This window comes from Panthera leo, chromosome B4 (genome assembly GCF_018350215.1).
Source record: "Panthera leo isolate Ple1 chromosome B4, P.leo_Ple1_pat1.1, whole genome shotgun sequence".
NCBI lineage: Eukaryota > Metazoa > Chordata > Mammalia > Carnivora > Felidae > Panthera > Panthera leo.
This window is the reverse complement of record NC_056685.1, coordinates 77,572,346-77,597,860: the sequence shown is the minus strand read 5'-3', so window position 1 is coordinate 77,597,860 and position 25,515 is coordinate 77,572,346. Positions and strand designations below refer to the sequence as shown.

General features: G+C 47.7%; 1 protein-coding gene and 2 long non-coding RNA genes across 7 annotated transcripts; 2 read left to right on the top strand and 1 right to left on the bottom strand.

Annotated features, from left to right (window-relative positions):
- The first annotated feature begins 1,076 nt into the window (after positions 1-1,076).
- Positions 1,077-3,658, top strand: LOC122224560. The gene is made up of 2 exons (XR_006204848.1): positions 1,077-1,636; positions 3,509-3,658. It is a non-coding gene; the product is annotated as an uncharacterized LOC122224560 (long non-coding RNA).
- A 14-nt stretch (positions 3,659-3,672) lies between these two features.
- On the top strand, positions 3,673-22,476 carry CELA1 (chymotrypsin like elastase 1). 3 transcript variants are annotated; one of them, XR_006204844.1, is made up of 9 exons: positions 3,673-3,752; positions 4,949-5,091; positions 5,770-5,852; positions 7,031-7,131; positions 8,233-8,358; positions 9,145-9,281; positions 10,550-10,695; positions 20,891-21,008; positions 21,374-21,451. XR_006204844.1 is itself a non-coding variant. In XM_042946571.1 (9 exons), the coding sequence occupies exons 2-9, from the start codon at positions 5,052-5,054 to the stop codon at positions 22,334-22,336; spliced, it is 801 nt and encodes a 266-aa protein (XP_042802505.1). In that variant the 5' UTR covers positions 3,673-3,752; positions 4,949-5,051; the 3' UTR covers positions 22,337-22,476. The 3 variants fall into 3 exon arrangements, 2 of the variants coding, with proteins under 2 accessions (XP_042802505.1, XP_042802507.1); XM_042946571.1 differs by lacking the exon at positions 20,891-21,008 and adding an exon at positions 22,319-22,476 and having other exon boundaries at positions 21,374-21,523; XM_042946573.1 differs by having other exon boundaries at positions 20,891-21,427.
- On the bottom strand, positions 11,245-25,347 carry LOC122224559. Of its 3 annotated transcripts, XR_006204847.1 has the most exons (5): positions 24,881-25,347; positions 18,987-19,107; positions 14,923-15,009; positions 11,985-12,101; positions 11,245-11,556 (listed from the first exon to the last, which is right to left on the bottom strand). It is a non-coding gene; the product is annotated as an uncharacterized LOC122224559 (long non-coding RNA). The 3 variants fall into 3 exon arrangements; XR_006204845.1 differs by having other exon boundaries at positions 11,245-12,101; XR_006204846.1 differs by having other exon boundaries at positions 11,245-12,101; positions 25,121-25,347.
- Positions 25,348-25,515: the final 168 nt, after the last annotated feature.

Sequence of the window (25,515 nt, the reverse complement as noted above, 5' to 3'; positions counted from 1 at the left end):
CATACTTCCAAGCAGGGAAGGCAGGCTGGGTAGGGCCCAGGGCAGCAATGCTGAGTTCAAGAAAAGTACCTCTGAGTCCACGTCCTGGGTCCCTGGTCATGTAGAGCAGCCACAGAACTAGTGAAATAGTACAGAGGTCTACAGCAGTCTCCCTGCTAATATTGGAGCTGAGTAATTTACAGAAAGCACCCTAACAAGAATCCTTTAGCTTACTTCATCTGCATAGTAACCCTGTGAGAAAGACAGGAGGGGAGCCACCTTGCCCATTTTACAGATAAGAAAGTAGAGGCAGGGAGAGATAAAGGGGCTTGTCTGTAGTCCCACAGCTAGTGGATGGCGGGAGCTGAGACTGAGACTTGATTTGGAATGCCAGCTGAGCCAGCGCTCCTTCCACCACACCACAGGAACGCTAGACACCTAGCCATCAGCCTTCCCATTCTCTCTTCCCTCCACGCTGATCACTTCTGACTGGCGGGTCTCTGTAAAGCCTAGAACGGTGGAGCCAGGTAGCCATGAGGGAGGCCATATTTGGGGATCCTGGGATGTTCATGTTGAAAGCCAGCTCATGGAGCCTGGGATTCTCAGGTCTAAGTCCTAGAAGCCTTGTTCCAGTGCCCCATCTATACTGTAGATGAAAAGCCAAGTGGCAATGGGTGAAGTTGAGGGCAGGTGAGGGCAATGCCCAGCAGCCCCTGAACCTCTAAAGGTCGGTGAGCACCATTTGAAACCATCGTTATAGTCCAGCCTTATCGTTTTCATATTGTGAAACCGAGGCCAGATAAGGGAAATAATTTGTCCAATGCCACACAGCAAGGTATTGGCAACCTGAGGCCCTGGGAAGTCTGAGGAAGTAGGGACAGTGTGTAGAATTGAGCAGGACTGCTTAACTGGCCTTGAGTGCTGTACCCACATGAAGTTTCCACGTCGAGCAGACCCAGCATGCATGTCAGCTCTTCTCCAAGCAAGTTGGACCCCACCATACATGGCCACCTTGTCTGAACTAGAGAGACCAGCTGCCTAGAGGAAGACACACTCCTTCCAGAAGGGCTTCTGACTTTCCATAGCAGGCTGTCATCTTGGGCATTACCACATGAGGGTGCCATGGGACCGCAGCTGCCTCTCCCTGCACAACTCCCACAGCAGGAGGTCTAAGTTGCTGAGAGCCTTCAGGACCCTGTGGAGGAAACATTCTGGGGGTAGCCTAGCCAGAGGGAGAGTGGAGAGTGGCAGGATGTGGCCAGGATGTGGCCAGGGGTGGGGAAAGTAAAAACTCCTTGCTGGCAAAAATTGGACACGAGGTCCCAGGGAAAATAAAGGGTTTATGGCATTGGTAAAGGAAACTTACCACTGGTTCCTCCTCCCCCATAGTGTCCCTTAGCTGATCTGTTGGAGAATCAGTTGGCTCAGGCTGTGTAGAGCCACACACATCACCTCTGAAAAGTTCTGTCACATCACTGTCTCTTGTCCCCAGACATCCCTGTGGCCCCTAATCTAGCCTACATAATGTGTGTCAAGCCCATGTGGACACGAGCAGGTGTAAGATGCGGCTTTTCCTCCACGGAGCTTATACCCTAGAGCTGGCGAAGCAGCTGCAAGCAAGTCAGGACCAGCTTGGAGATGTTCAGAGATGCGCCAGGTGAGATGGAAAGAACGGCTCCTTCCATTTAGGGGAGTCAGGGAAGGCCTCACAAAGATGGTGACATTTGACCTTTGACCTCAGGGGTGGGTCCTTAGGTGGGATCCCACACAAGCAACCATCGAGACTCAGAAGAGTCACAGAGAGACAAAGGTACAAGTGGATCTGACAAACCAAGGGGACATCAGGGTGAAGGAGTGGTGGAGGTAGAAGCTAGAGGATGGGGACCGCATTGTGACTTTCATGGGACCTAGGCCCTTTTGTCTTCATAAAAAAAATTTTTTTTTTTAATTACGTTTCACAACCGCATTGGTATAAAAATGAATATAATCCAGGCTGATGGTATTAGTTTTATTTCTTCTGATTTTAAAAGAAATGAAAACTTTGTGGGCCTTAAAAGTGTTGTGGGCCCTAGGCACTGTGCCTGCTGTGCCTATGGGATAAGTCGGCCTGCAGAACAGTGGGTTGGGACCCAAGTGAGAAGACTTTGAAGGCCATGCTAATTCGGGTAAACCATAGGGAGCCAGAGATCCCAACTCTAATCCTAGCTTTATCTTTGGTTGCATTAAGGATCCAAACATTTATCAGGTGTTGATTGTTTGCCATTTATCCCATATCCTTCATGCTCTTATGGCTTCACTCAACAGCTCTCCAGCCAATATCATGATATATGCCCAACCAAGGTGGCCTGTTTAGTGCCAAGTTTCCTCACCCCTGTGCAAAAGCAGTATAATCTCTCCCAGGGGCAGTCAGCTAAGAGTAACTCACAGGGAATGAGAGGTGCAGCAGAAGAGAGGAAGAAAGCACATACGACACCTAGAGAGTAGGTCCAGATTGGGGAGTGAGGGGAGCACTAGGGGAGATTGGTGGTCAAGAAGAGGGAGAGGCCACTGATGGGGTGATACAAGACTTCGTGGCCTCCCCTTAGCTGGGGCTGGCCTCACCCTACCCCAGTATCTGCACTGTTCCTTAAAATTCACCCCTCTGATCATTCTCAGAGTTCACCTAAAACCTTAACACCTTGCTTAAATCTTGCTTAAAACCTTGATGCTGTGCTACTATCCCCTGGTTCCCGAAGACTCTCACTGTAGTGTTAAATGGCTGGTCCCTCCTGGGGCTCTATTTCCTACTTGAAGAATATTGGCGCCATTGCCCAAAATAGCCAAATACCCCAGGAGAGATTCTTATTGTTAATTACAAAAGTAATGGTGTAGAGGAGCCAAATGATACCGAAAAACATGAGTTTAAGAAGTGAAATTGATCCTCACGATGCCTCCCTACCTCTTGACTCATTCCCTAGAAGTACCAACTTCCGGGTATAAACCCTTTCATACCCTTTTTCTGTGAATAACAAGTACACACATACCCAGTACCATATCATTTGCAATTTGATGTCTTCATCTAATATCCCAAGGACATCTTTTCATGTCAGTTCATTAAAGTCTAACTCATTCTTTTTTTTTTTTATAATTTTTTTTTTTCAACGTTTTTTATTTATTTTTGGGACAGAGAGAGACAGAGCATGAACGGGGGAGGGGCAGAGAGAGAGGGAGACACAGAATCAGAAACGGGCTCCAGGTTCCGAGCCATCAGCCCAGAGCCTGACGCGGGGCTCGAACTCACAGACCGCGAGATCGTGACCTGGCTGAAGTCGGACGCTTAACCGACTGCGCCACCCAGGCGCCCCTAACTCATTCTTTTTAAAAGCTGGAGAGTGCCCCATCATTTGGTTACACCTAATTTCTTTCACCTTTCCCTGCTGATGAACACTTGGGGTTTTTTTTTTCCCAATCCTGCGACAACTTGGTGACAACCTCTACCATAACCCGCGTCCTCGTACATTTATTTTTGTGCCTGTGTCTCTTTCAAAAGGATTGCAATCCTAGAATTAGAATTGCTTGGTCAGAAGAAACACAATGCCTCAACATTTAAACCACAACTACTGTCTACGTCTGGCCCGAACGGTGAAAATGGGAGTCTGACCAGCAGTGGAGATGAGGCTGGGCCATGCAGACTAGGCACCGGTTGCTGGTTGCGAGGGCCTTAAGTGTCGTCCCTGAAGACTTTGGTTTTTATGCAAACACAGATTGGGTGGCCCTAGGCCAAGGGTACGGAGGTGAGTGTGACATCGACGGCGCCCTTAGAGGCTTACTTTGGAGTATGTGATATTGAGGGGTAATGTTTAGGTGGCCCTAAAGGCCTCCTCTTGGGCTTCTCATCCTGGAGCTAGAGCTGGCTTCTTAACTAGGGAGGTGGGGAGAGGATGGCCAAAGAGGCCCAGTTCCCCAGCTCAGCTCAGCTCAGCCTCTTCCCCATCTGCTTTTATTGGAATCCTGGCAGTCAGACTGGAAAGGGGGTCCTCCGGGTGCGCCATAATGTGATGGCCCCGAACTCTATGACATGGCCTACGGAGCTCCTTCCTACAGCTTTTTCCAGGCCTCTCTTGCAACTGCAGGCATGAACCTTGGATTCTGGAAAGTGTCTAGGCCACAAAGACCCCCAGGTGAACCAGATGACTCTCCTGCCTCCCTCCAGGCTTCCTGGCTTCTCTCTGCCTAAATCACAGCCCCGCTCTTGGCCCTCTGCTCTGGGGCCTCCCGACCCAAAGTCCTCTGCCCGCCTCAAGGCGCCCTGCCCCTCCCTCCTTTCTCCTCTCCTGACTTTGACAGGCAGGGCCCTTCATCACCTACAGGCCAGGCCTGTTCCTCACCTGCTCCCTCTGCCCTCCATGCTCACAGTGCTCAGACCATCTCCCTATCCTGGGGCTACCCCTTCTAACCCACCTCATGGTCTCCTTCTCTGGGAGCTCTCTGGTTGGCTTTCTGTCTGAGTCTCCCCAAACCCGTTTCTTAGTACCTTCTTCCACCAGAATTCCCTCCACCATCCCTACTTGGTTTAGTCCTCCTGCATTTACACCTCTGTCCTGGAGGCATAGCCCACCTTCCTCGTTGGGCAGGGGGAGGTCGTGGTCTCTTCTTTTTGCTAACTACTCTTCCCTCCTCCACACCCACCCCTTGCCTCCACCTCCTGGTGCACTGAATGGATCTCTGCACTTACAGTGTCACTGAGGACAGTAAGGCAGTGACAGACTGTGAAGGGAGCACCCTGATGGAAAGACCAGCCCTGGTTCCCTCTCTTTTTTCTGAAAAAAGAGTTCACTGGATGCCTTTCCACTGAATGCAGATGCTTAAGTCAGCCCTAACCTGACCTTGTTCTGCCTTTGAACAACAGATAAATTAGTTTACTTGAAAATACATCTCTTCATTTGTATTTCCACGTCACCTGTGATTTTCCCCGGCCTTCCATCTGCAGCCCTGACAGCTGGCAGCAAGACGGTCAGCAAAGCTGCTGATAAGAGGAGTACAAAGAGGGCTTGGTTCATGGCAAGGGGGCAGTGGTCTGCTCGGCCGGCAACATGCTACGCTTCTTGGTGCTCGCCACCCTGGTCCTTTATGGTAAGTGGGTCCTCGGGCCTGACTTCTATAGGGCGGAGGATTTGGACAGCAGAGCCAAAAGCTATCCTGAAGTCCAGGCCTGCTCTCTATCCCAGGGTGAGATGGGACACCCTGTGGGTCTAGCAAAAACTTTACCCTCCTGGAATCCAGGGTAGGAGCAGTGAGGGCCACTCTCCATGCAGGACCCTCTGGATGGCAGGGCCTTGAGCCACGAAACAGAGAAGCCCCTTTCATGGGTCTGGGCTTCCTTACCACCCTCATCGACAGGAAGACATCCTCAGCAGGTGTCTGGCTGGGATGTGCACTGCCGTCCTTGCCCCCTGGAGAATCCTGCCAAAGCACCGTATGTGTGGGTAGAGGGGTGAGAGGTCACCTCGGGCCATTAGGATGACCCCGAGCAAGGCTGAGACCACAGGGAGCCTCTGGGGCCCTAGCCCAGTGATGTGAGATGGGTCCTTCGTAGCATGCCAGAGTTCTGGGGACACCTGGGGGTGGGGGGAAGCAGAAGCCACTCGGACTCCCCTGTTTGGCGAAAGGGCTCCCATAACTCTCAGCTGGGCCCCTCACTTGCTAGGGAGGAACTGTGAATTCGCAGACAAAGCACAACAGCCACCCTGCCCCCCACCCTGAGCTGACCCCATGCTTAGTCATCACTCACTTTTCTTCTGCCCCACAAAGGACACAGCACCCAGGACTTTCCAGAAACCAACGCCCGGGTAGTTGGAGGGACTGAGGCCCGGAAGAATTCCTGGCCCTCGCAGGTGGGTGTTCCTTCACAGCCCCAGACTTCCAACAAAACGAGAGCTGCATGTGTGCTGGTATACAACATCATGTGTGTTTGTGCACATCCTTACCCACAAGTTCTCTAACTGTCTGGATTCTAGAGGTAAAAGGTTGAACGGGTCCAGGCTTAAGGTGGAAGAAGCATACAAAAGGTTTGGGGGAGGGGATCTGAACACCAGCCACACTTACTTTCCCAGGCACGCACCCAAACCCAAACCACATTTATGTTCCCAGTGGCACGAGCAAGACTGCATGCCAGACCCACAGCTCCACGTCCCAATACCCTGACACACACACACACACACACACACACACACACACACACCACTCTGCACTGTGTGCCTCTGCATTCAAGCACACCCCCACCCACCCCCACCCACCCCCACCCCCACCCCCACCCCCCAAGTAGACCATGTAGCTTATTTGGCTATTTAAAGCGTTTCTACTTTCGTCACAGGGCAGCTAGGCTTTGAGTTAAGCAATTCTAAATGCGTAAAACTGGCAAATTAACTGGTGAATAACCACACTTTGAGAGGAATCACTCCAATTGGAATTCAATTCAGTTCACCGAAGTTTGCACCCGAATTTTCAGAAGTAGAGCGATGGTGGAACACGAGGTGCTGAGGAAGACATGAACTGATAAAAATGAATATTCCAGTGGTGGTTCTGAGTATTCCCTGAAGTGGGGGGACAGGACATGTCTGGAGGTCATTGGAGGGGGAGCTCTGGAGACCTAAGCCTGTGGGTTAGGTGATGGAGCCATTCCATGGCCACGTTTCCTTCCAAGAGGGAACGCAGGTCAAAGGACCTGGGTTCTTGGCCCTTTGCACCAACCCCGAGTGGGGATGTCAAATACGCTGTGTGTGTGCCTTTCCTCCCCCATCCACGTACACAGCAAACATCACCCAACAGTGGAGCACTCCCTGCTGATCCCGGGGCCGTCGGCACACCCCTTCTCACCGCCACTCCGAGGAGCCAATAGCGACCGATCAGTAGAAACTGACAGGTCAAATGAAACCCATTTGCCATCTCTGGCCCACAAAGCTGGAGAATGTTTGGAAGGATGGAAGGAATGGAAAGAAGTGTAATATGCAGTTTGGGGCAAAGCCTTTTAAGAAACACCAACCTCTCCCTCCTTTCTCTCCTCCCCTTCTAGATTTCCCTCCAGTACCTCTCTGGGGGCAAATGGTATCACACCTGTGGGGGGACCCTCATCAGACAGAACTGGGTGATGACAGCTGCTCACTGCGTGGACCGGTGAGAAAAACAAAACCCAGCTTTGCTGAGCTTCTGGAAGGGGAGAAGTCTGGCCTTTCTGGAGGAAGATGTATCTTTGAGCACTCAGGACAAGCCTTTAAGGGGGTGTTGGGGGGCCTGTGGGGAGGTAGTAGACTATAATGAAAGGTACAGATTTTGGCATCGGGCAAGCTTAGGTTCCCATCCCGTTTCGCCTTCTACCTTTGTGCCTTTGGATGACTTCCTTAGCTTCTCTAAGCTCTCATTCTCTTATTTCTAAAATGGGGTCGGGGCGCCTGGGTGGCTCAGTCGGTTAAGCGGCCGACTTCAGCTCGGGTCATGATCTCGCGGTCCGTGAGTTCGAGCCCCGCGTCGGGCTCTGTGCGGACAGCTCAGAGCCTGGAGCCTGTTTCAGATTCTGTGTCTCCCTCTCTCTGACCCTCCCCCGTTCATGCTCTGTCTCTCTCTGTCTCAAAAATAAATAAACGTTAAAAAAAAATTTTAAATGGGGTCATAATACCTACTTTGCCGAGTTATTGTGAGGATTAAGTAGGTAAATATTTCAGTGCCCGGTCAATGCCTGGCTGGCAATCATTTTTGTTCGTATGTGTCTTGAGCAACTGTTCTCAAATTTGAGCATGGATCAGAATCACCTGGAAGGCACAAATCAGAGCTTCTGACTTGGTGGGTTCAGGTTGAAGGCTGATAATCCGCATTTCTCACAAGTTTCCGGGTTATGCTGGCGCTGCTGGCCCAGGGATCATGCTTTAAACTATTGGTTTATCCTTCCCTCAAAATCTCTCTGTGGGCTGAGAGCCATTATTTCATTTATGTTCACCATACCTCTCCCAGGCTATGAGATACTCAGCCTCTGCTGCTGGGCTTTAAAAATGGGTCAGTGAAGTTGCTGGCAGTTTTTGTCACCGCCACAGGTTAGTAAATTCGAGAACGAGGGGGCTTGTTACTGCCTCGTCTTCCAGGCTTTTTCATCTGCCCTCTGCCTGGGCCAGTTACGATGAGTTCTTGTTCTAAAGATAAGATGTGAGATGGCTTCCCAACTTTTCTCTGAGGGAAAAGAGCCCCCTGGATCACTCAGGGCTTCCTGCTCTTGTCTCACTCCAGCAAAATGACCTTCCGTGTGGTGGCTGGAGAGCACAACCTGAGCCAGAACGATGGCACCGAGCAGCGTGTGAGTGTGCAGAACATCGTGGTGCATCGCTACTGGAACAGCAGTAACGTGGCCGCCGGGTAGGGACAGGGCTGGGCTGGCCTTGGCCTGGAGGTAGGGGGCTGACTGGCCAGCAACAGGGGCTTGGCTTCCCTCACGTTCATTCGGAAGGCCTCTGAGAATTTAGCTTTTGGGAGGCTTGAGAATTTTGGAAGGCCTTTGTGACTTGTTTGATCTAGGCTGGTTTGCATGATCGGGTCACCTGAAACTCCTTCTCTGCAGCGTTCAAGGTTTCCATTTCTGCTGTTGCTTAGTATTCATTTTAGGGAATCGACTCCGTCAGCAAAAGTAAATGTCTTAAAATGAATCTGATCTGAGAAAACTCATGCCAGACTGAGCCGTACGTTTTGGGAAAGGGGGTAGTTAAAATGGTGGTCAGTGCTGGGGGTCGTGGGGGGCGGGGAGCGGGTTCAAGGAGCTGGGATATCGCCGCGGAGTTTTCAGACCCACGCGGCACGGTAGGTCTTTCTTCCCTGAGAATTCTTCTCTATGGCCAAGATCACAGCACTCGGCTCCTTTCTGATTCCCCATTCATAACTGAGAGACGTAAGCCCCACTACCACCACCGAGGTCGCAGAGGCCACAGCTAGACCACAACACCAAGACCTCACCAGCAGGTGCTGCTGTTCGACAAGTAATATCCTACAATCCAGCTGTGTTTGACTGAGTCGGAGGCCGAGCAAACCAGCCTCCCCCTTTCTCTGAGTTGTTCCTTTCGAATTCTATGGGCACACAAAGGCTTAGTGAGGGCCGCCCCGCGTGCCGACCTTGACGGAAGGCCTGAGCAGGCTCGTTTCCTCCCACAGCTATGACATTGCCCTGCTGCGCCTGGCCCAGAGAGTTACCCTCAACAACTATGTGCAGCTGGGTGTCCTGCCCCCGGCGGGGGCCATCCTGGCCAACAACAATCCCTGCTACATCACGGGCTGGGGCATGACCAAGAGTAAGTCGCCTGCGTTGGCAAAATCCACCACACGGGGCTTGAGTAGGTAGCTGGGCTTCTGGGGAGCATTTTTCTGTAGCCCTAGGTCGCAGCCCTAGTCAGGGACGAGGAACCAGAGATCGAAGAACTGGTGCGTGAAATCGAGCTAAGAATAGGCCATGGAACAGTCAAGTCAGAGATTCATAGAGTCTTATAACTGAGAAACAAAACAAAACAAAACATGCCACCTTCCCTCACGGCGTATTTTTACAAGCCTCTCATTTTATAACCTGAGGAAACTGAGGCCCAAGAAAATTAAGACCACGTGACTGGTTAGTAACTAGTTCGCTGGAGCCAGGACCCGGGTATCTGGCTCCCACTCTGGTGGTCGTTACACCATCACGCTACCTCCAAAGTCGCCGGGCTGTGGGTTGGGGTGAATAAACCAGAGGTAGCCGTAGGTCCAGAGGAGTGAAGGCAAAAGAGAACTCAGCTAGCTCTCTTCTGCTCATCGCGGGAAGAGTTCGGGTAGGCAATGCCATCCAGACAACACAGAAAGGTAGGACGGGCTATGAGCAGAGATGGTTAAGAAGGGCAGGGACATTAGGACTGACACAGACATCTGTCAGCCAGGAGGCGGTATTTGAGCTCTGGGGGAGAGGCAAGGCCTTGCCACAAACAGCCAGTCTGCTGGGAAAACCTGGAGCTGACAGAGAGAGAGAGAGAGAGAGAGAGAGAGAGAGAGACATGCTTCTAATGCAGCTGCTCTCAGTTCACTTAATATCATAGTGGTTCGACCTCCTGATCTCTAGAACATGAAAGCATCGTTGTAAGGATGCAGAGAAGTAATTCATGTGCAAAGGCTTTGAAAAGTCCAAAGAGCCAGATAAAGGAAAGCTGCAGCAAGCTCTTAGGACATGAAAAGAAGGGTGTATGGTCCCGGTTCTGCTTCGTGGCGTTTACAGTGTGAAGCGAAAGCAGGGGAGTTCTCGACAAATACGACCATTCCGGTGACTTTAAAGTGCTTTCCTTTTTTTAAGCAGCAGTAGGGAGATTGGAGGTTGGTGGTTTGGAGCTTGGGAACAGCGATCAAGGATGAGCCCTGAAGGAAGGGGCCCGTAGCTTGCATATAAAGTGGGGAGGGGAGAGGATCTGTGGCATGCCCTGGAAGGAGCTTGCCCTGAGTTCAGCTTTCACTGGAGCTTGGGAAGGCTTGGGAGGGTGTGGAAGGCTCCCCCCGCCCCCGAGAGGGTTTGGGGCTGACCTCCAACGCTGTGTGTCCTGTTCAGCCAATGGGCACCTGGCCCAGGCCTTGCAGCAGGCTTACCTGCCCAGTGTGGACTACGCCACCTGCTCCAGTTCCAGCTACTGGGGCTCCACCGTGAAGAGCACCATGGTATGCGCTGGAGGAGACGGAATTCGCTCTGGATGCCAGGTGAACACGTGCAGGAGGCATCAGGAATCGCAGGCTGGGCCCCTCCCCTCTTGGCCTCCCAAACCCCACCCCCAACCTTTTCCTCACTCCCTTTTCCACACCTGCTCCCACCCCCTGTCCAGACTCCGCTTGCTACTCTGGCGTCTCAGTGAGAATGAGTCTGTGCCAGGAACTCGGCACTCAAGGAATCTGCTGAAATTCACCTTGCCTAATGCCCTGACCTCAGAGGCTTGGATGTGGCCCAACATTTGCGTGTTGGTGTATGTGTGCGTTCTTTGGAAGTTGTTTGTCACCTAGACTTTTTACAGCCTGGAGTGGTGGTGGTCGTAACTGTGTATAAGAAAAGCTCTGTTCCCATCGATCCCGGCTTTCCTTGTACCTCCTTCTCCACCAACCCTTTACCTCAGTAGTATTTCCAGGAGTATATACGGATGAATGGGGCAGGGGAGAGTGCACAAAATAGTGTTATAATCATTTATATATATGATACATGGGATCCTCTTCTATTTAGACAAAATCAATCAGCAGTGTACGATCTTATAGATTTCTTGATGCAGTTCAACAAATGTTCTTGATTACCTATTAGAGGCCAGGCACTGTACTAAGTGTTAGGGATACAAAGATGACTCAAATACAGTGTTTTAGTGGAGGAATGGCAGGAGCAGACATACGATAGAACGTGTAATACAACGTGGGTAAGTGTCATAATAAAGATACGCGTAGGGTGATATAGGAGCCCAAAAGATAGGCACTTACCTGTACCTGTCGGGGTCAGAAAAGACTTGCTTCCCCCCAAGAGAGTGGAGCCTGTAGTGAGTCCTGATGGTTAAATGGGAGAAAGCCAGGCATAAAGGGGAAAAGCTGTTCAGAGAGAGAAACAGCATGAATGAGGGCATGGGCCAAGAAACCATCTAGAACACTTAGAGAATTACAGGGCCTTCCCTACAGCTGGAGCAGAGGTCAGAGCCCACAAGCCTCCAAATCCACGGCCTGTTTCTCTGCAACCATTCTATAGAATGCTTTTTACATTTTTAAATGGTTGGGAATAAATTTACAAAAATAATGTCATGACACATGAAAAATATAAGATTCTAATGTTCATTAAAGAGCATTTAATTGGAAAAAATACAGCCATACTTGTTTATTTACATATTATTCGCAGCTGCTTTCAGAGAGTTGAATAGTTGAAACAAAGACTCCACAGGCTGCAGAATCTAAAATGTTTACTATTTGGCCCTTTATAGAAAAAGTTGGCTGACCCTTGGTCTAGAAATAAACTATTACCATACCAGAGAAGGTCAGGAGAGGACACTGAAGGCAAGCAGGAGCCACGTGACTTAGGGCTTCAAGTGCCATGTGCAGGGGAAGAAAATTTTTCCGTCTTCCTTCTAGGTTCTTTGGCTCACCTAATAATTAAATTGACATAGGACAGATTAGCAGGAGAAAAACGAATTTAATCTCATATGTGCAGGAGCTCATAAACATTTGAGACTCAAAGAACTTTTAGACAAAGAAAAAATAAATCTGTGAAGAATTGGCAAGACAAAGAAGTTTGGGTTTGGTGTAAATTAGTTAAGACCCAACAAGGTGAGGTAAGAGGGTTTGTTCTATAGCCCTGAATTCCCTATATCCAACCATAAGGATGTCTCCTTCCCTCCTGGTACAGGGGGGTACCTTTCACATGGGACATTTATTTTCTGCTTTCTGAGAAACAAAGTAGGGTTAGAATATCCTTCTTACATTGTCTGTGCTTAAGTAACTTTAATTCAAAATAATCAAGGTCCCAAAGTGGTATATTTTGGGGCAGCCTGCCCTGAATCTCCATCACATGCTTAGGGACATGAACTTTATCTCTTGGGCACTGGGAAACCATTGAAGAGTTATAAAAAGGAGAATAGCATTATCAGAGTTGCCTTTTAGAGGTATCGTCTAATGACAAGGTAAGCGTGTCTTTGAAGAGGGGAAGGGTGGATGAGAGACAGGTTAGGAGACTATTGTAATTATCTAGGCAATAAATTTGAGGGCTTGAACTAGGGCAGTGGAGAGGAGGGAGAAAGAAGGAGGATCTGGAGTGACTTCCAGGCATCCGGTTTAAGTGATTTAGGGGAGGGGTTTGCTGCCTCCAATGACAGAAGGTTTATATGATTTGGGAAAGAAGGTGATGAACTTGATTCTGAACAAGTTGAGTCTGAAATCCCAATGGGACATTCAGGTATAATTAACCAGTAAGTAATTAGATATAAAGAAGAAGAGAGTGTGGGGAGAGCTGGGCTAGAGATACAGCAGATGAGCTCCACTCCCCACCCCAGCCACCCCCATCCTGCAGGGGAAAGGTTGTAGAATGAGAAAAGAAAGAACAGTGAGTTGAGGAAAAACTATGATAACATGAACACTTGAATGCTGCAGGGGTAGGTGGAGGACAAAGAACCCATAAGACCTAAGAGGAATGAGAGGTGATAAGGGTTTTCCAGAATCTCAGGAAATACTAACGTGTCATACACAGTATGACACAGTGCATCCAGGAGCCGCAGTAGATCACTGAAGTGCCGACTTGCACAGTTGGTGGGTCACTGGTAACTGGCAAGAACAGTTTCAGTAGACTGGAGGGGGCAGAAGTTTTACTGAAGATAAGAAATGAAGAGGCAACAAGAAACATAGTAAGGAATGGAGAATGCTCTTCCAAGAATCTTGGGGGAAAGAGAGGGACCAAAAAAAAAAAAAAAAAAGTCTGGTAGCTTTAAGGAGAATGACAAGTCATGGAGGGGCTGAATATAGTATGTTAAAAGTGAGTGTGTTAATAGGCAGAGAAGAAAGCATCTTGTAGAGTCAGTGAGAGGAAATAACGGATGGCACAAGATCCCAGAGGAGGAGCGATGGAACCAAGAGCACGGGAAGAGAGACACCAAAATGTGCGCGGATATGAAAGAGTGTGCAGGCTGGGTGGCTGGAGCATGGCAGGGGTTTGCATTATTTTGTCTATTTACTTATGAAATAGGAGTCAGGTTGGATGCTGACAATGAAGGTACAAGGGTTGTATGGGTCTGGATTAATTAAAGTGAGTAGGACGATGACTGACCTCCAAGATGTTACTGATAGAGTGAGGTTGCAGACCGCGCAGTGACTAAGTGAGCGTGTGATTCACTCCATTTTACTCAAGACCCAGTTGCAGGGATGCGTTAATCCAGGGCTGGGTTTTCCTGCATTACTGGAGCTAAGGGACAAGACTGCAGACCAAATGCAAGGTCCGAGCTGAGTGGAAAAAGAGAAGCCAGCTGTAGGATGGTAGGCTGACTGAAAGAGTAGGATCAAAGGACCAAATGTTTCTGGTGAGCACCTAGAACCATGGAAGTAAGGTGACCAGCTCATCCCAGTTTGCCCTCCTAGTGTTAAAACATAGAAGTCCTGTATCCTGGGAGCCCTACATGCAGGTAGAGACTGATAGGTAAGCAGTTCTCTTCCAGGTCCTCACCAGCCAGCTTCCCCTATTACCTTAAGGTTTAACCTTTCTGAGTTAATTGACTTTCCCTCTGCTCTCTCGGGGTCTTAAAGTCTGAATAAGTAGAGTACTTTTCTTCCTGCAGCCGCTCTAAACTGACAATTCTCTGAGGCAATTGTGTCTCCAGATCCCTTGCCACTGGAGTTTCCCAAGAGTGTGTCTTCTGGGTTTTCAGACTTCTGGGTCCCCCAACTCTTCACCTCAGAATGGATCCACTCATTCCCACCGAGCTCCTTCCCAGCTCTTCCTTCTGCCCTCAGATCCTCAGCCACACCTTCCATCTCTCCAGAGCCTGTGTTTCTTTTCAAGTCAATTAACATAAGATGATAGTGTTATATGTAATTTAATTACCTTCCATTCCTCTAGCCCAGAAACACTCTCAACCCTCTATTAGAATTTGGGTGGAAGATTTTTAGGTTGTTTTGTTTGATTTGTTTTGAGTGCAGTAGTCTAAAGAAAACATCCTCTTTTCCTAAGCAGTAGTTGGGGTGTGGTACAGCTAGTTCCTTTTTAAAAGAATCATCCCCAATGTGAACTTTTGGTGTCTTTTCCTTTTAAGCTTCAATTTTTAACGAGGCTATATGTATTAAGTTGCTTAAGGTGACAAATAAAACTATGAGTTTAATGATGGAAAAGAACAATCATTGTGTTCCTTCCACTCTTCTAGATCTCCCTCCCCAGAAGGGACCACTTTCAACTCTTGTCAGCTGATTCTTTTGGGGTCTCCATACCTCTATAAAAATAAATGCTTGTATTCCTACTTTTCAGTTCAGGCATTATGGGTGATGTGGATCTCTCTTCCTTTTTCACAGAGGTACCTGTTAAATAACAAAAATTCAACTGAGTAAATTTGAAGATCAAAGTGGCTTTATTCAAGGACTCAGGAATTGGGGAGTACCCCATCTAGCAAATAGAAAGGAGCTCCATCAAGCTGCAGAAAAGGAAAAGTTTTTAAAGGCAGAGAGGGAGCTGGAATAAAGGAAATTATTAGTAAAGAATGCCTTGTTTTAGGCAAGGTTGTCCTCCCAAGGGGAACAGAGAGGGTCTCTTAGCAGATTACCTCCTCGAGCTGACCAGGAAATTCCAGTTTGGCTGGCTGAAGGTCACGCTTCTGAAAGAAGCTGAAGCTGCAATTAGATTAGGTGTTAAGTTTTGGTGGGGTTTAGCACAAGTGACTCAGTTTTGGATCTACTGTCTCCTCAGCAACTGCCCTGTAGTTCTCACAGCTTTTTGTGAAATTTTGTTGATCCTTTGTGTGGTATTCACAGGTCATATGGTTTTTTGCTTAATCTCTGTGATATTCACAGGCCATGACTTCAGGTTCAACGATCTGTAGGTTGCTCGTTCTCCTCATTCTTTTTCTGATGTTCCTGTTTTGGGGAGATCATCTTCTTGGTGGTTAGTGGCTGTGAACATGCATTTAAAACATTTGACAGAATAACAATGGACAGGGGAGACTATTATGGTTACTATAAGCAGAATAATTCCCAGTGTTTAGAATGCACTTTGGAGCCATGGTCCCCGACATCCAAACCAATCAAAATCAAGTCAGTCAAAGAAAGACCCTGTTGTAGCAGTCACCCTTGTAAACCACGTTGGCTTGTTCAGTGATCTTACGTAATTGAGTTTCAGCTTCTCCAGAAGTGTTAATCCAGCATAACAGGTGGTATTGGCCACAGTACAGACATCCCCTCACTCAGCTAAAGATAATTAAAGACTATCCTATCATCAAGAATAACTTATGGGGCACCTGGGTGGTTCAATCAGTTGAGTGTCTGACTCTTGGTTTTGGCTCAGGTCATGATCCCAGGGTCACGGGATCAAGCCCCGCATTGAGCTCTCTGCTCTGTGTTGAGTGTGGAGCCTCTTGAGATTCTCTCTTTCTCTCTCTCTCTCTCTCTCTCTCTCCCTCCCTCCCTCCCTCTGACCTTCCTGACTCACTCCCTCTCTCTCTCTCTCTCTCCCTAAGGAAAAAAAAAAAAAGAACTTTGGCTAGAGAGTCTAAGGATTTTTATTGGGCAGCTATTGTCTTGGCAACAGATTCTACAATATCTTTAAGAGTTAAAGAGAGGTTTCTGATCATATGCTCATGTACCTTTACTCCTAACCAGGGAAGTGTAGCCCTGCCAAAGGAAGTGAATCCTGAATCATGAAAAATTCCTTTCTAACTCAATGATCTAACTCGATGATTCCTTTCTAACTCAATTCTTTCTCCAACTCGGTGATGTAAATCCAGGGCAATTGTACAATGAGGTGTCTTAGTTCATTTGTGGAAAGCCTAGGGGCACAGTTGGATAACCTAAAAGGCATTTCCTGGCTATGTGCTAGCTATCTTGTCATTCATAGGCCCAAGGGGAGTGATAATTACCACAAAGACAACCCCTCTCAGGGCACAAAACACTTCTCAGTAAGATGGCACTGTTAATGGATTCATTCTCAGGGATTGTTGCATTTGTCCATTCAAGCCAGGGGTCAGTTACGTCTTCTCTCAGCCTGAAATAAAAAGTTGTTCGAGGGGCGCCTGGGTGGCTTGGTCAGTTAAGCGTCCGACTTCGGCTCAGGTCATGATCTCACGGTCCGTGAGTTCGAGCCCCGCGTCAGGCTCTGTGCTGACTGCTTGGAGCCTGGAGCCTGTTTCGGATTCTGTGTCTCCCTCTCTCTCTGCCCCTCCCCTGTTCACGCTCTGTCTCTCTCTGTCTCAAAAATAATAAATAAAAACGTTTAAAAAAAAAATTAAAAAAAAAAAAAAGTTGTTCTAAGTTCCAGAGGTTATCCCCCTTAGCCATGGCCCAGGAGATATGGATGATGGCATTATTTTTCTAGGCCAGCTCCAGAGTGAAGGAAAGAAAGGGAAGAAGAAAGGGTTTCATATTTAGTCAGTTAAAGTATGAAGTCTTCATCTGGCATCTTGGGAGGAAGCAAGTCTACCTCCATGTCAGCTACTTCTCTTCCTAGTCACTTTGACTGGAACATCTCCAGTGTTTGTGTAGGACCCGATGTCAGGTGGGACCTTCTTCAGCTGTGAGATGCATGTCCAAGTCCCTGGAGTCTGACTACCATCTGGGTGGTGAGGAGGACCTGGGGTAGTCCTTTCCAAGGACTTTCAGGAGCAATCTGTGTTCTTATTGATTCCAAATCAAAAGGGTGAGAGAACATTGGAAATGTTAATTTGAAGAGTCAGAGCCAGATTTTTTTAGGAAACTAGAAGAATTCAGGATCCAGTTTATAAGTACATATCAGAACCTCAGAGACAATTAACAGGATTAGAATCTAATACAGATGATAGTGTAAACATAAGTTCTTCCCTCTACACTTACCTTCATTTTTTTACAGAAGAATTAGTTTGTTTACATTAAACTTTGCCTGATTATTTACATAAGTGCAGCAAGAATAGTGACTGACCACATAAGTTCTTTTTAAGACTGCTTTGCTGGAATCTTACAAGCAAAGTGCCAGGTCAATCTTTCCATGAGGCTTTATTGGCTCTGTAAAGTCAACCTTAGTTTCTTTCTTTTCTTTCCTTCTTCCTTCCTTCCTTCTTTTCTTTCTTTCTCTTTCTTTCTTTCTTTCTTTCTTTCTTTCTTTCTTTCTTTCTAGTTTTGAGAGAGAGAAAGAGGAGGGGCAGAGAGAAAGGGAGAGAGAGAATCCCAAGCAGGCTCCATGCTGTCAGTGCAGAGTCCAATGTGGGGCTCGATCCCACAAACTGTGTGATCGTGACCTGAGCCGAGATCAAGAACCAGATGCCTAACCAACTGAGCCACCCAGGCACCCCAAGTTGATCTTAGTTTCTTGAAAGTGTCTGGTCATATCTGAGTCTATGCATAATGTTCTCAAATATGGTATTCCAGTCAGAGCTTTGGTAATATAACCAATGTTTCTAATTGTGTCTTGTTACAAGGAGATCAGATTTTCATTGAACCTATGTAAACAACTAACTGTAGCTTCCCTGGAACAACATGGGCTTGAACTGTGTGGGTCCATTATATGTGGATTCTTTTTTCAATAAATATACAACAGTAAGTGTATTTTCTCTTCCTTATGATTTTCTTCATAACATCTTATTTTCTCTAGCTTACTTTATTGCACGAATACCATATATAACACATCTAACATATAAAATATGTGTTAATTGACTGTTTCTCTTATCAGTAAGGCTTTTGGTCAATAGTAGGCTACTAGTAGTTATACTTTGGAGGAATAAAAAGTTATACAGGGATTTTTGACTACACAGGGAGGGACAGTCAGTGTCCCTAACCCCTATGTTGTTCAAGGGTCAACTGTATATTGTCATGAAAAGACTACTTGAGAATTTTTGAATTCTGGAGGGATCAGGTAGGGAAAAAACAAGTAAATGTTTCACCTTTGGTCACAAATGTATATCTTACCAAATTGTTGATAGCTTAAGAGAAAAGATAAAAAGGTTTCCTAAAATCTGGAAAAGAAAACATTAGACAACCGGTAGTGTTTTAAACAAGAAGTCATACAAATGATAATCATCCTCTCCTCCTCAGTTCACTCATGCCCATGTAATTAACATCTGTCCTATTTGAATCCATTTTTCCCACTAGTTCTGGAAGTTCTCACCCAGTTCAGTTGCTTGATCTGAAAGTTATCAGGAACCTGTATTCTAGAGTACCCGTTAGATTCTTTTCCATGAATTTCTCTGAGGATAAAACACATTTGCAGGAAGCTTTTGTAAAACAGTAACTCTCTGTACATGATAAAAGACCAGAAATGCCCATTATTAAAGATGTGATGAGAGTTCATTCTTAATGGAATTGACAAAGGGACTTACCCATGGCCCTTGGAAATGGTGAGAAAGACAGTAAACTCAGTGTTTGCAGAGTTTTATGCCTGTTTCTTGGTGTCCCCAAAGCTGTCAGAAGTGCCCTTTGCTCTGGCCTCTGCCACCAAATCTGTTAAATAACAAAAATTCAGCTGAGTAAATTTAAAGATCAAAGCAGCTTCATTCAATGATTCATGAATCAGATGGCATCTCCTCGAGCGAACGGAAAGCAGCTTCATTGAGCTGTGGCAAAGAATGCCTTGTTTTAGGCAAAGTGGCCCTCCTAAGGGGTCTATCAGCACATTGCCGCCTAGCGTTGACCTAAAAATTCCAGGTTGGCTGGTTAAAGGTCACATTTCTGGGAGAAACTGAAGCTACCGTTAGGTTAGGTATTAAGTCTTGGTGGAGTTTAGCATAAGTGACTTTATTTTGGGCCTGCTGTCTCCTTTTTAACAGTTGGAACGTTTTGGAAGAGTGTGTTGTGATCAAAAGCAGCATTATAAGTGAGATTACATATATCTTCATGGAGTTAACGGCTGTTCCTGGCTGTCTCCATCCTTTCAGAGACAGGCTTGGCACACACAAGCACGCATATGCTTTATTGTGGGTCGCTAGTCCTGTGTTCCTGTATTTCTCTTTCTTCTTTGATGCTGCAAATCCTTCAGTGAGTTCATGAGAAAGGGAAGCGTTTTGGGTTTTTTTTTTTCCCGTTCCTCCCCCCTCCCCTTCTGGCCACTACCACTCTGTTCTCTGTACCTATGAGCTTGTTTTGTTTTGTGTTTAGATTTCACCAGTAAGAGGGATCATCCTGTATCTGCCTTTCTCTGACTGCTTTCACTGAACACACTGCCCTCGAGGTCCATCCACATCGTTTCAAATGGCAAGATTTCCTTCTGTTTTAAGGCCTGAACTCTTATCCATGTTGTATTCTAAAATCACTTTTCATTTCCTGCAGAACTTTGTTTTCCCTGGAGTTAAAAACTGTCTTTAAATCGGCAAAATATATGCCCATTTTATCACTGATTCGGCCCCACACTTCCCCACTAATCTCTTAAGTGACTTATTTTACCCTCTCCTGACCCCAGTATTTTGTGTTTTTGTATGGGTTTATTTGCATTCATCGTGAGAGAGCCTTGGTGGGTTTTCTCATTTTAGAAACTCCAGAACTTTGGTTCTGAAAATGTTTGTTTGTTGATGACTTCTTTCCTTCCATTTTTTATAGTCTCTTTCTAGAATTTCTGTTATTCACCTATTTACCTCCTTAGACGGTCCTCTTATTTTCTTAGTTTCTCTATATTTTGTTTGTTCTACTGTATCTTCCAATCCTTCCAACATTTCATTTCTACTATCATACTCATAATTTCCGAAGGCTCTTTTTGTTTTCTGAATGTTTCGTTTTGCAGTATGCTGTTCTTGCATCATGGATGCAATACTAATCACAGGTTTTTATTGCTTGTTTCCTTCTCCCTGCATACCCTTGGCTGCCCCTTCATTTTTTGTTTATTTCTTTGTCTCTTCGTTTTGAATTCTATTTTTATCTTAGAGGCTTTCTTCAGATGCGTGGTACTCCTTGACCATCTCCTTTCATTTCAGAGTGAGGTAATAAAAAGCTGATCAGTAGCTGTGAGCCTTCGGTGGGATTCATCCACACTGAACTGGTCTGTTGGGTGACCTAGTGAAGGTCTGGTGGTTTCAGTGGAGGACCTCTAATGGCAGGATCTTTAGGTCTTCCTTCTTGTGCTGGTCAGATTTTCCAGAGAACTATCTTTTGATTTTCTGTCTGGAATTATAGAACTGGCATCCTGGGAGCTGAGTAAGGAGGAGCGTGTCCAGGTAAACCCAGGTTCCTCTGATTCTAAGCCTGAGCATGTAACCATTACCCAATGTATCATTTTCTCTCCCCTTCACCCCAGTTTAGTTTCATGTGTTGACTACTTACCCTGTGTCTAAAGGCTAAGTCTAATTGGAACCACTGGTCTAAATGCTGGGGATGAAGACATCATGAGGACACCCTACTCCCCCCACTCCCAGGTTCGATTTAAGTCAATAAAAGCTATTGAGCTTAAGACATTCAAAGTTCTATGCTAGCACTGTGGAGAGGAAACGTGTCAGTAAGACACAGTCTCAAAAAGCTGTTTCAAAAAGCTCATAGACAGGTGTGGCAGGTAGAAACAAATTATGAAACCAAAATACAAGGCAGAACATGACCTAAGTACAGCAAAAGAAAGGACAGGAAGATGAGATTCACCTGGATTGTGGGGATATGAAGGAAGTAGGGATTTGAATTGGAGCTTTAAAACTGCACAGGGTTTGCATGCAGAAGTGGGGTATAAGCAAAAGCAAAGGTCCAAAGATTTTAAAATGGAGTTTTAGGACCCTCCTTCTCCTCCCTGCAGGGTGATTCTGGGGGCCCTCTCCATTGCCTTGTGAATGGCAAGTATGTTGTCCATGGAGTGACCAGTTTCGTGTCCAGTCTGGGCTGTAACGTCGCCAGGAAGCCCACAGTCTTCACACGGGTCTCTGCTTACATCTCCTGGATCAACAGTGTAAGTCCTCTCACATGACAGATTGAAACAGGGTCACCTGGAGACCCATACACTGGCGGGGCTGGGGAGCAATAATTGGACAGGGAGGCCATCATCTTCCTTACCACATACGTTTACTCCTTTCCCTTGCCTCCATGATGCATTTCCCCTCAATAATGCTGCCATCCCAAGTTCCCCTCTGCATACCCGCTCAGCCGACATCACCCAAGTGCTTACTGTTTAGGGTAAGGTGGTGACAACAGCAGACCTCAACCGGACAGAGGGCAGTGCTGTCCTAAGTCAAAGCCAAGAGAAAAACAGCTTCAGAAAGTCCTGCGTGCACCTGGGAAAGGGAAGAGTCACTAACGTTTTCTCCCATGAGCTCTTTCTAAGGGCATTATGAGAATCTGCTCTACCCTTTAGCAAGAGGTTTTACTACCTTAGATGATGCTTGAAGGTTAGATGAGGCTTTACCTACACTGACCTAGTGGTAGCTTCACAATCATCCCACCTATGCCCTCTAGCCTTCAAACACACTCTGGAGTCTCGTGGCGTGAACTTTGATTCACAACCATTTCAAGGCCTATTCTTGCCACTAGGTGCTACATATGTGCCTAGAACATTGAATTGTCCTGACACAGCTGAGACCTACTTCCTACCATACACCTACCCTCCCTCTCCTGCCCCCCCTCCCCCAACTCCCTCAACTCCCCTCAGAAACACAGGGCCGGGCTACACTCAACCAGGAGCCCTGAAGAAAACAGAAGGGAGGGAGGCAGAAGTTACTGACTGTGGACATATTGGCTTTTCCTTCAGGTCATTGCTCCCAACTGAACGTCTTCCTGAATCTCATGGCCTTCCCAAGATGATGCTTAGACCCAAGAAAGGACTTGAGGCCATCAAGGAAAAAAAACATTCTGAGAGGCCATTGAGCCAGATCCAGAAAAGCAAATAAAACTGAATACGCATGATCATCCTGAGTCTTTTTGTTCGCTATTAGGCCCTCTAGAGGAAATGGAGTTATAGGACCCAAGTTGGATTTCACATTTCTGTGCTGGATCTTCCGTTTACTGCCATTTCACAAACTACGCCAAGTGGGAGTGGTTTTACGTTACTCTTTTTTGCATCCTTTTAGGACCCACCTAGCCATTAATCTGCCCATCTGGTATTTCTCCCACGTACATTTGCTATATGCAAAGGCACAGAGTGTTTTCTAATGTTCTTGAGTGACGAAGCGTGCCCTGACTCTCCCAGGTAGATTGTGGGCTCATCCTTCTTTTGTTCCCCCCTCCAGTGCCTAGAACAGGCGCTCGCCCCACGGTTCTGGGCGATGGTAACTGCTAGGATACACTACAGATCGGAGGATAGGCTTCAGTAGTAGGTCAGATGCCAGCAGACAAAGAAAGTGACAAATTACAAAGGAGGCTAGGGAGGCGAGAATAGAAAAAAAAGGAGAAGATACTGAACGAAGAAAGGAAAGGGTTGAGCAGAACAAAAAGGGAGAAGAGACCGCAATACAGGGCCTCCAGCTAAGTGTGAGTCAGCATGTCAAGGCCAGGACTGAAATAGACCACCGGATCCAGGGTTCTGTAAACCACAGAGAACTGGGAAGCTGATAATTCTGCCTCATCCTGGCCGGGGCTCAGTCTGTTGGAGTGGCCTACAATCGACCGAACAGGGAACCGAAAGAAGGCTAAGAGGTTGAGAAGCAGCTTTTCATAGCGATCACAGAGGACCAGACCAGAGGGAATATGTAGTTAACATTATAACAGGAGAAACCGGCTAAGACTGGTCCTGGAATGTGCAGGCTGCAAAGTCAGCAAAGGCCTCTGGAACAGCGTAGGCATGCACTGTAAGAAGCTGGGTCAGGACGTCTGCGTCCCCATCTCAATTCCAACACCGAGGAACCGGGGAACCTCTGGGCAAGTCACCAGCTTTTTCTGACTCACTTTCCTCCTCTAGTTAACTTCTGAAGATCGTCCGTGCTCTAAAACCACAGGATTTGGTGATCATCAATTTCAGTTCCCAAGAGACTGGCATGGAAGAGAGTTTCTTAGGAAGCAGTGGCTGGGGGCTGTGTGGCTGAGGATGCCGTGGACTCCTGTCCTGTGAGTGACATCGGTGTTGCCCTCCTTCTGCTAGTGACAGACCTGTTATCATCACCATCTTCTCTCAGTGTTCCCACAGCACCGCCATCCTCTGGCCTTCTCCCCTCTTCTTCCCATCCAACATCAAGTCCTTCCATTTTCTGTACTCTCACCCCTTCTAGAACAGCCCCGCGACGAACATCAAGAATAAACCCTAATGATGTAGACCTGACAATTTTGTATCCACCTCTATATAAATGCATTAAGCACATACTATTATAATCGTCTGATGACCAGCCCATCTCCACCTTCAGACTTCAAGCATCTTGAGGTCAGAGACTGCATTTTTAAAAATGTATCTTGGGGCGCTTGAGTGGCTCCATCGGTTAAGCATCCAACTTCGGCTCAGGTCATGATCTCACAGTTCATGGGTTCAAGCCCTGCGTGGGGCTCTGTGCTGACAGCTGGGAGCCTGGACCCTGCTTTGGATTCTGTGTCTCCCTCTCTCTGCCTCTCCCCCCTCCCCTCAAAAATGAACAAATGGGGGCGCCTGGGTGGCGCAGTCGGTTAAGCGTCCGACTTCAGCCAGGTCACGATCTCACGGTCCGTGAATTCGAGCCCCGCGTCAGGCTCTGGGCTGATGGCTCGGAGCCTGGAGCCTGTTTCCAATTCTGTGTCTCCCTCTCTCTCTGCCCCTCCCCCGTTCATGCTCTGTCTCTCTCTGTCCCAAAAATAAATAAAAAACGTTGAAAAAAAAAATTAAAAAAAAAAATGAACAAATGTTAAAATTTTTTTTTTTTTTTTTTTTTTTTAATTTTATCTTGGTTTCCCAACACCCAGCAATGCCCAGCACACAGCTGACCCTGAGGGCAGTATGTCTGTTTGGGGGAATGGCCTGTAAAACAATCGAAGCAAGCCTCCCTCTCCACACTCCTCAGGAAATTATTTTGATCCTCTTCCCTTCCTGGAGGAATGTTACCTCCGCTGTAAAATCCGTGAGTAAATGGTTCCTCCAAACCTACTGTTCCTAATTTCCAGCTATCCCCTCAAGGGAGACAGGAAGTAACTTCCTTTCGGGAACCTTCTCCCTCGGGAAGGCACAGATGTAATCTCAGCAGCCTCGTCCCCACTTTCCTGGTCTGTCTTCACTCTGCTCCACCCAGTACAGGCCCTAGTCTGTCCAGCCAGAAAGTCTGCCCCCTCCCCCCCACCCCAGCATGAGCTTCCATTCTTTCCTCCCCAGTCCTTTTCCAGTAAGATCCTCTCCTTTCCCAGGGACCCCCATTTCTACCTCTGGCTCAGTTGTTGCTCCCTTTCAAATCCGCCTGTGGAGTCCTGTCCCTTTCCGCTTCTCTATCCCTACCAGTTCTAGGCTTCCTGCCAACCTCTCCGCAGAGGCTTTCCATCTTGAAAATCCCTGGCACCAGAAGCGCATTTTACTCGACAACCCAGGAGACGTGCCCGCGGACGTGAAACACGTTTCCCCGATGTGGTCAATGCCGTGCTAAGTGGAGATCGCGATCTTTTCTACCCCATCGTTCCAGTGGCTTCCCGGTGCTGAGGGTTTCGGCGAATCGGCTTTCTGGCGCGAACGTGTCCTGGCTCGCAGGAGAAAACTCGGTTCCCTGGGGCTGGCGCGCCCGTCCCTCGGGGCTGCGCAGCACTGACGCTGGGCTTGAGTGAGCGCCGCCTGAGGGCAGGCCCAAGTTTCCAGCCTACTCCTGAACAGGTGCAGCCCCCAACCTGGGCTCCAGAAGTGTCCGGTGGCCTGGGGGGGGGGGGGGGGGGGAGCTGAGCGGCTGTGGGCGTGGGGGCCCCAGGGCCATCGTGGCGGCGCTGGGGGGGTGGGGGGGGCTCTTGGAGAGCCCGTGGGGGTCTCGAGCGGCGTGGGGCGGGGCGGCCACGGCCACAGCCGGATGCGAGGCA

Bases quoted from the DNA above. Each gene is read 5' to 3' on its own strand.
- CELA1 (XM_042946571.1), top strand. From the start codon at position 5,052: ATGCTACGCTTCTTGGTGCTCGCCACCCTGGTCCTTTATG. The intron at 9,282-10,549 runs GTAAGTCGCCTG...TGTCCTGTTCAG, and splicing joins GGGCTGGGGCATGACCAAGA to CCAATGGGCACCTGGCCCAG. The intron at 10,696-21,373 runs GTGAACACGTGC...TCCTCCCTGCAG, and splicing joins GAATTCGCTCTGGATGCCAG to GGTGATTCTGGGGGCCCTCT.